The 15,659-nt window shown below is 38.0% G+C and overlaps 2 protein-coding genes and 1 long non-coding RNA gene across 3 annotated transcripts; 2 read left to right on the forward strand and 1 right to left on the reverse strand.

Annotated features, from left to right (window-relative positions):
* Positions 1-2,915: 2,915 nt before the first annotated feature.
* On the forward strand, positions 2,916-5,047 carry tac3b (tachykinin precursor 3b). Its single transcript, XM_035946849.2, has 5 exons — positions 2,916-2,988; positions 4,128-4,245; positions 4,379-4,490; positions 4,570-4,599; positions 4,695-5,047. The coding sequence occupies exons 2-5, from the start codon at positions 4,132-4,134 to the stop codon at positions 4,745-4,747; spliced, it is 309 nt and encodes a 102-aa protein (XP_035802742.2). The 5' UTR covers positions 2,916-2,988; positions 4,128-4,131; the 3' UTR covers positions 4,748-5,047.
* Positions 5,048-5,121: 74 nt separating this feature from the next.
* LOC129348990 (uncharacterized) lies at positions 5,122-7,359 on the forward strand. Its single transcript, XR_008601772.1, has 2 exons — positions 5,122-6,207; positions 6,308-7,359. It is a non-coding gene; the product is annotated as an uncharacterized LOC129348990 (long non-coding RNA).
* Positions 6,547-12,935, reverse strand: c1galt1lb (core 1 synthase, glycoprotein-N-acetylgalactosamine 3-beta-galactosyltransferase 1, like b). Its single transcript, XM_023267345.3, has 4 exons — positions 12,304-12,935; positions 11,878-12,148; positions 10,035-10,699; positions 6,547-9,671 (listed from the first exon to the last, which is right to left on the reverse strand). Exons 2-4 carry the CDS (start codon positions 12,101-12,103, stop codon positions 9,363-9,365), a joined length of 1,200 nt encoding a protein of 399 aa, XP_023123113.2. The 5' UTR covers positions 12,104-12,148; positions 12,304-12,935; the 3' UTR covers positions 6,547-9,362.
* Positions 12,936-15,659: the final 2,724 nt, after the last annotated feature.

Below are 15,659 nucleotides of genomic sequence, written 5' to 3' on the forward strand. Positions count from 1 at the left end.
GGTCACCTCATACCTTCAAGCACTGAAAGTAGAGTTGTTTTGTTATCTTGTGGGAATTAGGTTTAAATAACTTGGACACTTTTTTTTTTTTTTGCAAAAATGTCAAAAAAGACATATAAAGTTTAGCATTTTTATCTTTTGCACAATGTAATTTATCAATTCTTTATGTCATTACCAGCCAGAAAAAGTACCACAAGTTAAAATTTGCTCACGGTATGAATCATTTTGGCTTAAATGTACACACTCCTCAACATGCAGCACTCTGAAATACTCCTGTGTTTTAGCCAGTTCACAGTTTGCAAAATCAGACAACTGGCTGCTGTTTGATAATGAAGTGTGATGGTTATCTGGAGGGCTGCTTGCAAAGGAATCAGTTGTTAATGTATAGGGGTAAGTCCCATGTGTCCAATCAATACTTATCAGATAGCATTGACATAAGCTGATTGCTCTTCACACTGCTGTATTTTTGATTAACTGTGCAGGCTCTCTGAGTCATGGCCACACCAGTCATCCCAGTGCAATTAATAGGTATGAGCCTTTTGCATAAAAAAAGCAATACAGTGGCAATATGTAATTAGGACAACACCTTAAAGTCCCATAAGGATTAACCAAGCAGCATATTGATGGTGCTACCAGTCTGTCAGGTTTCCCCTGGCATTTAGCAGGAGCAAACAGTTAGTGTTAACATTGTTGTGAAATCATGACACAAGGGGATGTTTCTATTACTTCAGTGAATTCCAGTTGATTCAGGTATAAACATGAGAAAAGCCCAAAGTACTTTTTTGTCTGCTTTCACAATACAAGTGGTATTTGTTGGCTACGATCATAAAGCCAGTGTGAAAATATTCCATCTTTACCACATTTTTTCTTTATTATTATGAAATGTGAAAATGTCAAGTTGTGGCCCACACAATGGATTATGTGCTGAACTGGTAAGCTGGCAGTGAACCAGCAGAGAATCCAGGAAATAGTCACACTCATTAAACAGTGCATTGTTCATTGTATACTGTATTTTTTGTACAGCCTAATAAAAAAAAGTGCCAACTAGTAAGTTTTAGAGTGGCTACGTCCTGTTAGTGGATTCTATAACCTTTGGACAAAGGTTTCTGCTGTTCCTGCTGTTTCCAGTCTTTATGCTAAGCTAAGCTAACTTACTGCTTGCTGTAGCTTTATTTTCAATGGACAGATATAAAAGTGGTACCAGTTTATAATTCAACTTTATGCCACAAAGTAAATAGATGCAACAAACTATTGCTTTAATGTTCAAAAGCAACAAAAGCATTAAAAATCTGTACTCTGCTACGTAACAAGTAACTGTAGATGTAATTTTAAAGCCTACAGGGGGAGTGTTGAAGAGTCCCCCTCAACGTTAAGAACACATGAATTCGTCGAGCCCAGTAAAAACATAAAAAAGGTATAAGGCTTTCATTTTTAAAAAAGCTCCATGATTTACTCACATAAACAAAACACTGCCTCTGACAGGAGCAGGCCTCATTTCTTCAGCATGTCAATCTGTATTAATATATCATATCTGCTCATGAAAAGCATTACAGCCACAAGGACATGTAGTTTCCTCATAAACATCAAAGCTTCAAGCCAATTCAACAATCTGATATTAAAGTTCCTTCTTATCCTTTAAATGTATTTCAGATATGGAAGAAATTAGTAAAAAATCAGGCAAAACTTGTTTCAAATGTACTTCTGTTATGCTGATTGCTGTTATGACCATAGTGAGGATTATAGTGCTGAAGACAGGAGTTGTTGTTGGTGTTTGTGAGACAAAATGATTTTTTTTTTTCTGTTGAAATATGACCTTAAAAATTGCAAGTGGGTGTAATCAGACTTTGGGTTCAGTCAGAAGGCTTCTGCTTATCATTTCGGTGGTCATTCAGAGAGCGTGGGAGTTATTATATATACTTCAAACACCAGCCAATGACAGAGTAGACAGAACAGCAATATCCGCTTGTAGGCGTACAAAACTTTCCAAGTCCAGCCACACAGACGCATTATAGACTCCATTTCCTGGGACATACACACACCCTATGGTTTAAGGATCTTTGTTAAAAAAATTATTATTGCTTACAGTTATTAAAAGAACAAAATATGTATAAGTGAATAGCTCTATAGTGACCCATAATATCTTATTTAAATTACACTGTAACTGTGTGCCATGTTGTGCAAAACAGGGATGTATTGTATATAAAGTATCAAGAATTTAATTTGTTCTTTAATCCAAACACCAAATGTCAGAGGAAGATGTGTATGTCATACAGCAATGCTAGCAGTAAAGGTAATATATTTCTGGTGTTCTCATGGCAGCAAATAAGATGCACATTTTCTCCAAACATCCTGTAAATGCTGTCCACACAAACACAGAAACGTGTTGTGTTTCATCACCTCAGGACATTACATTTGTTAACAAAATAAGTTCAGCCCTAATCATAGACACTACTAGCATTTCCTTTAACATTGGAAGTAGTGAGGCAGGTCTCAAAAATATGATTTTGTAAGCAGATATCCGTAAAAAAAAACAACAACAGCGAACTATTGGCGACTCTGTAAAGATGGCTTCCACTTTTCAGACTCATGAGGTCATTTGGTTGTTAATTCAGTAAGAATAGGATTTGTGACATAATTAATAATTAGTCAGTGATGTACATTCACATTTCATTTTAATGGTTATTTCGTTAAATAATCATTAGTGAAAAGATGTATGATTTTTCCTATATAACCCGATTATAGTTCCATCCCAAAAGTGTGTGTGTGTGTGTGTGCGTGTGCGTGTGCGTGTGCGTGTGCGTGTGCGTGTGTGTGTGATGGGCTGGGGGTTTGGGTTGGGGGTGGAGTGCTAATTGGATTACAAATGAGCTCAAGAACTATAATAATTGAGACACAGGCTGCAGCGGAAAGCGTTGTTTTGACTTGCCATAGAGCTCCTGTGATATCTGCTGAACAGGTCACTGGTTCATACTGAAGGATCAGATTGAGGTAGGTAATATGAAATTTTCATTACTTTGCAGTAGTTTATTGTGACAGATAAATGTAATAACTTTACAATAGTTTATTCTGTCTATTCACAGAAGAATTCAAGATACATTTGTAATTCTATTTTCTGTTCTGCTGCATGATCTTTGGTTAACTGAATGAATGAATGAATGAATGAACTGGCTTACTTAATAACAAAACAGTCTGGAGCTTTCATATTTATGACGCCAGTACATCTGTTATTGCCTGCATCTATGCTGAAAACAACTCTAGTAAAATATCTTTTACGATCATAGGCTCTGCAGCCAGTTTATTGCATAGTTCTTCAGTGTTTCCTAATAATCAGCTGAGTTTATTACCAATGACAGGGGAAAGAAAGAAAATATAAAAACATAAAATACAACTTGGTTTGATGAACAGTTGATGCATTATAGATGAATTTCGTTAAAGTATTTCTCCACTTATACCTAAAAAACTATATTTTTTTATTTTACAAACTTGTTCATGAACCATCTGCAGGCTTTTTGCTCCGGTTTCTTGCTCAGTGAACTCTAGCATTTCATGTTATTTACATGAATTAATTGAAAGATGGTGCATCAATGACTGTTGCCATTTTGCTCACAGTACAGCCTAATAAGTTTCAAAACTATAGATGGAAAGCCGTAGCAGCAATTTGTATCTAACATGTCCTAAAACCACTATTTTAAAAGTATGGACCAGATCAAACAAAAACAATTCTTTTTTAAAAAAATGATTTACAATAAATATGATGCTCTCTCCAGCAAATAGGACAAAAAAAAATGTAAGGACTTTGTACCACAGTTATAAAACAGCTGATTAACCAATGATGAAAATTTCTGATTAGTCATTAAAATATAAAAATACTGTATGATGATTTTATGTATGACTTAATGTAGGATGTACACTACCAGTCAAAAGTTTGGCTACACCTTCTCATTCAATAATATTTTCTACATTGTAGATTAATATTGAAGACATCAAAACTATAAAAGAATACATATGGAATTATGTTGTAAACAAAAAAGTGTTAATCCTTCAGTATTAGTCTACAATGTAGAAAATAATACAAATAAATCATTTTCACAAACTGCTTTGATTTTAAAGCACTGATTCCATTTCAGAGTGATGGGGAGAACTGCAAACTGCTGCACTGCTGCTTCTCTGGCTGCGTTGATCATCCTTGTCTTGTTTCCTGTGAGGTCAATGTGTAAAGAAGAGATCTACAAAGCACTGAGAGAGGTTGGACCTGCACCTACATTTGCAAACCTGATCCTCTGAGTCACTGCGGCAGAGTTTTTATTTTGGAGTGAGCAGCTGAAATGCGTAAGAAATAGAAAAAAGCTGACAAATGATCATTTATTTTTGCTTCCAGGCGAAGCCAGACGGATGTCTTGGTGAAGATGCAGCGTTGAAGAGATTTGATGACATCGATTACGACAGCTTTGTGAGTCTAATGGGACGAAGAAGTGCCGCGCAACCAAACAGTGAGTTATGTTTGCAGTTAAGGATTTCAGTACTTTGACAATCAAACCCTGGTCGTCTAACCTGCAACTCTTTTCACAGGCCAAAAAAACATGCCAGTGCCGAGAAAAAGTAAGAACTTCAAGTGGAATTCACTGTCAAACCAGCATCGAGTATTTTCTTACACTGACCTGCACTGAAACATATTTTGTGTTTGTCTTGAGCAGGACACATTGATGAGGTTCTGGCTGATCTGCTGGGTCAGAGGACAAGTGAGTGACTTCTGCATTACTGAAAGGAATTCACACAGAAAGTTATTCAATATTCTGTTCTCCTTTTCACTTCCTGGTGTACTTGTAAGAGAACATATGACATCTATGAATTCATTTTTTTTGTTTGTTTTACTAGAAATACAAACTGTCAGTTTTTGATTTCCTCATGAATCACAATCCAATGAGTTATTACAATATGTCATAGTTTAAAAAAGGACGACAGCGTCTGCTCATCTTGTCCAAGAGGCTTCTTCAATACTGACGGATGGAGAGTCCTTGGTATGAAATGTGGTGTAAAAGGTTTTTAAACTGAAGATGTTAATGATGATGAAAGTATTTGTGGAGGGATCTCAAGATCGCATTATAAATACTGGATAAGTGGTGTTGCAGACTCTCTCCTCTGTTTAGAGATGGTTGTTGAGATGTTTTCCTTCAGTCCTCTCTTAAACCATCTATCTTCTCTGTACAGAATGTGAACATTGCTGTCATCAAAGGAGCGTTACTTATCATTGAAATGCAGGCGGACTGCCAAGTCTTGTCTTGAGAAGCTGGTTCTCCTGCATTGTTTAAGTTACTCAAATATCACTAAATCTACCGATATAACCGCTCTCACTAAACTTTTTAATACTTATCTCTTAAAATGCGTTATTTTTAGTGATTCATTAAGAATTTGTGATCAACATATATAGTGAGCAGGACATTTTAGAGTTCATAAATGAAGAGTGATAAATCATGTTGAATTTTGTCAGGAATCTGATTCTGATCATATACATACATTTTTCAACTAAGCTTCATACAGGTTTAACATCTTTGAGAAAAGAGAAAGCAAAAGCCACTATAACCCCGCTGTTATATCAACTTATTTTCCACATCACCATTATTAAATCCATATTTTTGGTCTCATTCTGAGCAGCTTGACAACAAAAGACCAACCAGTAGCCAAAATGCTTGGCTTGTTTGAGATCTCCCTACATACAACAGAATTATGTGTTTTTAATTTTTTTCAGTTCAAAAAGCAATGAATCTTAGAGGGCAATTTAAATCCTAAACTAGCAAGAAATTCCCCCTTGGTTTAAGTAGCTTTTCACCCAGCATTTTTACATCTAGATGTTGCAGATCAAGCAGAAGTGGCAGACTAGAGTATCACAAATGAATAACCTCAACATTCACACCTAGGTTCAATGGTTCAACGTACTTTTCTGAAGTTTTATCTTCTAAATTAGTGCCTAATCTGGGTCTTGGAAAGAAAATGGATTTCCATTCTAGTTCACATACAATCAACATCAGGACGTCCTTTGCGATTATAGCTATTATAGTGATTACATCAATTAACGGCTGACTGCATAATTATATAGTGCAGGTAATTTAGAGACATTTTTGTCCTCTTTGTGTGCAACAGGAAAGGCATGTTGGCGTGCACAGTAATTACAAACAAGGGAGGCAGCTACATGGACAATGGGAGGCAGAGGTAATAAATTCTAACCTGCTTCATTGCTAAAAATAAACAAAGAAAGAAAACTATATTTGCAGCTAAATCTTTTGACCAAACCTTGTTTGTCTCTACTCAGGATCCAACGCTTTGTGTAATGGACGTGTCACACATCCTCCTATTAGCAACGCTGACTTTAAAACCTCCAGTCGACAACCTTCACGGCTCCTGTATACAGAGGACAACGTATGAAATATTATTTAACCACAGACAGGTGAAACAGTCGTATTAACCCTGCATGCACATCTTTTTTTTTTTTACTGTCACTGTAAAACACAGACATGATGTAATGTCATGGAAACAACTGTAAACAAGATGTACAATAAAATATGCATTTATTTATAGTGATTAAAGTACCATTCACTAAAAACAATCCTGCACACTGATTACATGTGCTCACATACTAACACTAACGCATTTACACACTAAAGTGTACTGACTCGATTTAGACATCAGTACCAACATAAATACACTTCAAATATAAATACAGCACTGTACACACGTTTCCCTTTCATAAAATTTTAATATTGAGAAGATTGTCAAGAACTGGATGTGTTGTATCACTCCCATTAGAAACCAGATGTGGCTGTTATCAACAATGAGTCTAAGCCAGCAACAGTTCAATTCACTTGCACAAACGTGCATTAACTTTAAAAGAAACCATTAAGTAAAACATGCTGATTTGGTTAAAACCGGACCTTTTCATTTTGAATACCAAAAAAAAGAAGAAATGAAAATGAAGCTGAACATGCTCTGTGTTCATGCACAGATGGGAACTGAGTGTAAACACTTTCAAAAATGTATTTTCACAGGCATTATTACCTCATACATTTTCAACCATTAGAAATAAAAAAGGTCAAGTGGTTAAAAAGAAAAACAGCAACTGTTTCATTCAAAAGTGCATTCAATTTTTACATAAATGCCAAATTCATTCAGTTTCGTTCTGCACTTTACAGTATTTGGTCATAAATCTATCTCCCATAAATTTTCCTCTTTGTTTGGTTACAAACTAGTATAGGAATTATTACGAATACTTTAAAATATACAATGTCTACTAACTGCAAAAGAACTGGTGTGGCCCCCATCTGTTCCCCACTTTACTTTTTCAAAGAAATAAAAAAAAAAAACATGTCATGAACAAGTCATTCACTGGCTTGCCCAAAGGCCATTGGCATTACAATGGAAGGATTCAACAAAATAATACTCCATCTGAAAGCAACACTCTCATCGTGGTAATGTCACAGTGCAAAGTCACATGTGCAGCTGAAGGCTCATACAATCTCCATTTACAAGGCACAAGCTAATGAGTCCACTGGGGGAAGATGCAGAGAAATCTTTAGGTATGCGTATACAGTGCCAGTTTCTGGAAGCACAGATAGACAACTATGTGCCAGGACTGGATTATCATCAAGCGAGTTTCATTACAGAGACATAACAGATAATTTGATAATGACTTCCTTTCCCAACTGAGCGTGTATCCAGCCAGCAAAGAAACTACACTTAATTTCTGCTGTTAACTGAGCATATATCAATTTTAAGAACAAATGAAAAGTAGTGAGTTTCACTGCAATATCGCCAAGATTACAAATACACAAATAATGGCTTGTCTGTCTTCAGTGTGGTCTTATCCCTTGTGGAAATCTTTGGCTGAATCGCATAAATGTAATCATTTGGACTTTTCATTTAAAGCATTGTGGTCGCCTCACTACATTCATATGAACCATTGAGATACATGAATGCATCCAAACAATGCTTTGCTACAAGAATAACTGTGTACACTGACGTCTATTACAGTGTTTTTTTCCCGGTTCATTAGGTACACCTGAAACTAAAGCCGTCTTTTACAACAGTCCTGCAATAAATCCTTCCTCTGTGGAGGTTATGATGTTAGTTTTGTTGTCGTTTCGCTTTTATCTTAGTTTTAGACAGCATGTCCCTGACTACTGCCCACATGTGCAGAGGTGTACATTATTTCTCAAAACCATTTAGATGAAAACATATTAATAACTGAATGACCGTATTAAGCTGCATTTGTTGTAGATAAGTGTACCTAATTAATCTTGGTCCAGCTTCTCACTTGAGAGGATTTTCTGTTTTTCCTTGTCTTATAAAATAATAAACCGACTATTTTGGCTTTTTTGAATGTTAGTTGAAAAACAAAGTTGAAGACATCACCTTGTTTTTAGAAAATATGACAGGAAATGTTTTCACTATTTTCTGGCATTTCATACATCAAAGTAATTAGCTGACTAATGGATAAAACAATTATTAACGAATCTCTAATTAAAATAATCATTCCACTCTAGTCATTTAAATATACTTTTAAATAAAAACTTCAAAAAAATACTATTTGAGACAAAGAGTTTCTTCATGTAAATTTCACAGAGCTAAAGGTGAATGTGACTAAACTTCACCTAAAACTAAATAAAAAGCTCCACATAGAACACTGTCATAAAGCTACAGTTGCCTGTATTGTTAAACGGATTTCGAACGCAGTCCAAAGCCAAAGTCTAAAACAGAAACACTAAAATCAGCTAACCACAATAAGCTCAAAACAAATACCAGAGACTTTGAATGGATTTTTGTTCTAGTCTGGCTGTTATCTGAGCTCAAGACGCATAAACATGTGTAATCGGCAGGCACACAGTTCTCTATATGTGAAAAGGTGTCAAACGCACCCAACATATCAAGAAGGTGGTACTGGTAGATCAAGTTTGGAGGAACTGCAGTACGTAAGTAGGCCATTAAACAATGGCAAATTCAAACTTAAAAGGCTCTAGACAACAGTTAAAATAGTTCCTTTAGTTAGTTTTCGAATGAATATACAGCCTACAGAAAGATGCTCCCAACTTTTAAAGAAGACTCTTGGTTGTAAAAACCACTTAACAAAACTGAAATAAAAGGGTAAATGTTATAAATCACCTCTTAGTCTGAAAACCAGTCTTCCAGTTCGCCATATTACAGTCCTTCAGTTCAAGAATCCGCAGTCAAATCACTTGTATGGGCAGAAACTTGGGCTCAAAGAGCAGTTTTCTGTTTTTTATAGAAATACGAGCTAAAATTATCAAAATGAACTCAAAAGAACAATTCCTCTTCCCCCTAATGATCAGTTCTCTTAGCACATCCACACAGTCCTACTGTTTGTTGTCCCCTGCAGCATCAGGAGGGTCTTTACCAGCTGCAGGAGGGGGATCTGCATCCAGTTTCTTGTCAGCCCTTTTCAGATCTCCTTGCTCGTTCTCCTGAGGAGCCTGTTGCTTTTTTCCTTCTGCTGAATCTCGGGGTCTTGACTTCTCAGTACTGTAGGCTAGTGGGCTGGGGGGCTGGTAACGGTATTTGTAGCCGAAGGCACGCAGGTGATAGGTGTAGTATTCCAATAAATACATGCCTGAAGCATCTACATAATGGAAAGACACCGACACATCCGAGCAGCAGTTTGGACCCTAAGAAACAGAATAAGACATTCAGGAATTACATTTTCTGGAACAGACTTCAGTCGAAATGGGTGGTACAAATTAAATCTTGACTGTGTGACTGCACATGTGACACATTAACAAAATTACTGTTAATAAATGTAAAAATGCATCAGTCTGGTAGAGGAATCTTTACTCTAAGTTCTCTATGGTACTGTGGATTTACCAGTTGGGAAACAAACGATGTTAAGAAACATGCAGTTGTCACTTATGACCAAACAAAGACGACACAGAGTGTTGAAACTTTAACAATAACTAGAAGAACAATACAGAAGATCGCATCAATACTAGGTGATGAGTGAAGAGACATTCCACAGTGTTTACTGTACTTGCCTCTGAGATGGGGTAGTAGCAGTAACTCCAATACCAGAAGCTCTTTGGGAACTTGACAGTGAGGTGCTGCTCAGGGATAAAGGGGTGAAATGTCTCCCTGTGCGCAGTGTCTCTGGAGTCTCCTGCCAGCACCCCAACTTTCTCCATGCATTGCCCCATTGCCAGGTCCTCCACAGACGTAGTGTGAGTGCACACTTTGCTTTTAAAACCTTCTACAAATCTTCGCAAAGCCTCTTTGCTCAGTACATAGCCTGCACCGCCACTCATGTAGCCCTGCTTGGCGTAGGGCTTGAATCTTCGGCCAAAGTAAATCGGCTCATCAGGCGTGTGGTTCGCAAGAACCCATCGCAAGTTGTCCACAATTACGTAGGTGTCGTCATCTGCCTTGAGGAACCAATCTGCCTCATCAGCATGATGCTCATAAGCGTAATGGAAGGCCCGAATTGTTTTCCAGTACAGCTGATCACGACCCTCCTTTGTACCCAATCCTACTGTGGGGAAGTCGGGGTCGTCCACAGAGCTCATGAAGACCACAATATTGCAGTGGCGACTCCATGTGTACTTCACATGTCGAGCCTTAGTCTCCAGATTGCTCGGTCCAGTCATCACCCAGCAGAGAATACGCACCTTTCTGTACAATTCATCAGCCATACTGCTATCCTCACCTGGTAGAGAGAATATGAACAGTAACTTAATTTCACACCATAATATCCATTTAAAATCGTGAGCATGAGCTTGAACCTTGACACACTTGCTGCTCGGAAAGAAATTTCAGATTTACTCGCTTATATATCTCATAATTGCGACTGTTTTTATTAGTGTAGTGGTGTGCGAGTAATGATATGTTATATAATTTCATTGTTATTCTTGTGTATATATGATATGTTCTAAGTTCTTGCCTTCTTGGAAAAATCAGTGGATGATTTCATCTTTTACAAGCATTGCAGATATTTGAAAAGATCATTTAACTTGAGGTTGAGAGATCACTAGAATGTTAACATTTAGAAAATTATTTTGGGACAACTGTATGTCTTAAAAGAAGAAGAGACAAAAGACTGGTGTTTGCTGCTTATGTATAGTAAATGATACTATACTATATAAAAAGGAATCAGATATCACATCAGTCATATCAATTCAATAAAGGCCATCAATTATGTAACACAAAATAGTAACTGGATAAGCCCTTGAAACTACTAACTGACACTATATCTTCTAATCTATTGAGGTCTAAAAACATTTAAAGCCTGTTGTTACTCTCTACAAAGGCAAACATGGAAAGCAGCCAAAAAGCTACAGCCAGTGTCACTGACTATTGTTTACTGTAGTTGATGACCTATCTTTTGGTGGTGCTTGGATCTTAATCCTTGAAACAAAAAGGTAAAGGAACTATATTATGTTAAATTCAGTCGAAATTCACACTTGCAGTAAGCTGGTTGTTATGTGTGGTGTCATTTTTGGGATTTAGAGTACTAAATTCCATTTCTCGCATAACTTTTCCTGCCTTCAAGGTACATACATTTAAAATGGAAATAGTTTTTTAGGTATGGCAAACAACATAATTGAGAGATTTAACATTGAGGTTTTCTTTACATTGTGAGAGTTGGTGGGGATTAGTATTGTTAACAGACCACTGTTCACACAAACAAAAAGGACTGATCCACCACAGTACTGTGTAAGCAAGGAACAAACGAGGAAGTGAAGGCACTATTTACTGAGGTTTGGAGGGTGCTGTTTATTCCCTCAAACAAAACAAATACATGCTTTCGGGGCTCATGCTATTTAAATATTTACATCTCTCCAAATGTGTACACACTTCTGGAGACATTTCTTCTATATGACTTACCTAAATGATGTGGGTGCTTCAGGTTGAAAAGAGCAGACCGCTCTTTCTTCCATATCTTCTTCTCTGCCTCAAGCTGTTGCTGGTGGTCATGAAGTTTGGCATAGCTGCTGGCCTGCTGATCTGCCAAAGTCTTAGCAAACCACACCTGCCGCAGGAACACGTACAGTGTGAAGGTTCCCACCACAAAACCCGCATAAAAGGAGAATTTGGATCCGAGGGCCTTCATGCTGAACCGGGTGCCTCGCTGGCAAGCCTTTCAACTAGGCAGGAGCTGGATATGAGAGAGAAACACCGCATGGACATAAGTTTTACCGCAAAGGGTCCACAGCTGTAGTGAACGTCCAGTTGCTGCGCTGGCGACTGTGAAGAAATGACAAAGTGACAACGGTTAAATATCACTCCCTGTTGAAGGTGTGGTTTACTCACCAGAAGTAACGCAGAAACCATAGCAGCTGTATTAACCCACAGCTATTTCCTCATTGAGATCAACATGAGCTCTGAAAAGCGAAAGCTTCGACCACGACGAAGCCTTTTCTCGGAGCGGTAACTTAGCTCAGCTAGCCATCCCACAGCGCTGCTAACTCAACACTTATAGTGGCAAAACAGCGAGCAAACGGAGCGACATGCAACCGGAATAATCCTACCGGAAGAAATGACAAATTACAGCTGCAGTCATAGCCACTTAATCATTTACTCCTGCCCTGTGTATCGGGGCAGCTGGGGGCTAGCTAACTGGCTAGTCCGTTATTTGATCGACAGTGCTAATTTCAGTGTTAAGTTACCGAGACGTCCTCTAGCGGCTACACGGCTAACAACCTTTAAGGGGTTTAGCTGACCGACCGAGAGAACCGTACCGACTGGAATAAGCTCCGTAGTTTCACTAATTTATCGCGCAGACTAACACGGCGGTCCACAACCCTGCAGGGACTACATCTAACTTGTCTAACTGCTGTCTTCCGTCCACACCAACAGTTACATCCGGTCAAAATGACGCAAAAAATAAAGCGCAAACACAGTTCCTGCCGCAAAGAAAAGTGCAGCTATTGCAGCCATTTTACTCATATACTGTGGTTTGCATCAGCATTATTTAGATGAGGTTGCATAATCTGTTAAAATGGAAACCAAAATGTGACCAGGAGAATGCAGTGTAGAGGGATATTGCAGGGTCACATTTTATTCACCACAAGATATTTTTTTTAATTTAGGATTTCATCTGTCAGAACTGACGCAACGACTGAGCAGCCTTGGCAGAGTACTGCCTTCTCTGAATGCTTTTCGTGTTTAACCTGTTTCTATGAAGTTGAATGACAGCAGGTGGGTGAATCTTCTCATGCCTGCAGTCACACCCTTTTAACAACAAAGTCTGACTTTGTCTTTTAGGCAATATGCTTTCCAAAGCATCAGGGTTAACATTTAATCAGAATTAGTGGCATACATGATAATCAATCCACATGATATTCCTGTCAAAACCTTAGTTTGACATCTTGGAATCCATTTACTCAAAAATGCAAAGACCAGTAAAACCTAAAATACAAAAGAAAATCATGACTGTATATCTGGACTATAAGTGGCTGCCACGGTGGCTGTAAAGGGACCTGGAAGCATCTTGAAGGGCACAGTTTCTAAAGTACTTCACAAGGTGCCTTTGTCCTGCATAGTCAGTGGCCACACTGAATACATTCATTGAACATATGTCCTATGTACAGTTGAAGTGAGGAGTTTACATGGCCAACATCTTAGACAAACACATTTAAAGCCAGTTTATTTCTTGATGTTTTATCTGAGTAAACATTCCTTGTCTGAGTTCAATTATGATGACACCTTTGTTTTAAGAGTTATAAAAGTGTCAGAATAATGACAGAGAGAAGGATATATTTCCGCTTTTGTTTCTTGTATCACATTTCCACTCTGTCAGTAGTTTCAATACAATTTGTTTGCATTATTTTTGACTACAGACCACAAAGGGTAAGAGGAGTATCATCACTAACCAGATGATAACAATCAAAGGCAAACTTATAATTTTCCAATGAACAGAACTGTTATATTTCAAAGTTTTGTAGCCAAGTAAGGGGAAAAACAGCAAACATACAAAATAGAAGAACTTATGAGCCCAATGAGTGCTGCCCAAAACAGAAAGTAGTACAATTAAAGAGACATGAAGCTATTTTTAAAGCTTCCAACCTGCTCTTTAGAAAAGCAAATAAAAGATTTACTCTGACTTATCTGTACAAAGCTTACCTGACCAAACCACAATACAGTTGTGTGTGTGTGTGTGTGTGTGTGTGTGCGATGCAGTAAGATGAGGAAATCTAAAGCCTGTCACAGTTTCCACAAAAAAAAAGAAAATGCAAGTGATGCAACTGAGCTGCAAGTCAGCACGGTGAGATGCATACAGAAACTGTACACAGAAGTAGAAATTAGGTTTCAAGAACACTCAGACCCAGGGTGCCACAATTTAACTGCTAACAAGCAGATACAAGACCAGGTACAGCTAGTAATTACCAACAGGTGAAAACAAAAGACAGCAGTGAGCTGCTCACAGGAAACCACAGGCACCCTGAAGGACAGATTTGCTGCACTTTTAAAGCAGGTGTTGGGATTACTGCTGCAGTGGGATTGGAGCCTGTTATCAGGGTATCCAATCAGTCACAGGGGTAGGCAGGTAGCAGGAAGAAGAAGCAGGAAGGTGGGATGTAGAGCGAGTACAGGTACCAACCTTCCACATACCAATTTGCATCTTTTTTAAAAAGTCAATAGTTAGTCACAGTGGCGACACCAAGAGCCACAACAGTATTGCCTTTAAAATCCTGGTTCAAATGTTCTCACAATAGGTTGCTGGAATTTTGACCCATTATTACTTGCAGAACTGAATTTGTGCTGCTTAGACCTGCCTTTTCAGTTCTACCTGCAACATTTGTATTAGATTAATGTCAAGGCTTCAACCTCAACCCATTTTGCCAGAACTTTAGAAGCATGTTTGGGGTCTGGTCCATTTTGAGGACCCAGTAGCAACCAGATGGCCCACACTTATTGTAAATGGTCCATGTTTAGCACATATAGCACCTTTTAAGCCACAGCCAGCTTCCAAAAATCATTTAATGTATTTTCAATTGACCCATTCTCACACAGACTCACACACCAATGGTCAAACTTAAACTTCCCTGATGATATCTTGAGATGTTTTAATATTTCCGTCCACAATTACACCCATTTTATGAAGTGCCCCAGTCTCATTTGCAGCAAAACACCTCCAAACATGATGCTGCCACCACCGTGCATCACAGCTGGCAAGACATTCTTTGGCTTGCGATCCCCTTTTCCTCCAAATGTCATAATGACCAGATAGCTCAGTTTTTGTTTCATCACACCGGAGGACATTTATCTATAAAGATCCCTGAATCCATGTTCAAGTGTAAACTGTAGCCTGTAGCCTGTCTTTATGGTGGTTTCATTACAATGGCTTTTTTCTTACAGAGTAGCCTTTCAAATTATGGCAATTTAGACATGAATCACTGTATTTTGCACATTGTTTTAGAAATGTATGACTGTGTGGTACCTTGGTGTTCACTCTTGCATAGAACTCTTTGTACAGTTGAAAGTAGGACCTGCACACCTTTGAAAATTGCTCCCAAGGATCAACCACACTTGTAAAGGTCCACAACTTTTTAAAATTAGGTTTTGGCTAATTTATTTTGATTGTCCAATGATGCCAATCAAACGAGCACTGACTTGAAGGTAGATCCTAAAAAACATCCACAGGTACACAAAAGTCTCTAAAGCCA

Source organism: Amphiprion ocellaris, chromosome 5 (genome assembly GCF_022539595.1).
Source record: "Amphiprion ocellaris isolate individual 3 ecotype Okinawa chromosome 5, ASM2253959v1, whole genome shotgun sequence".
Taxonomy (NCBI): domain Eukaryota; kingdom Metazoa; phylum Chordata; class Actinopteri; family Pomacentridae; genus Amphiprion; species Amphiprion ocellaris.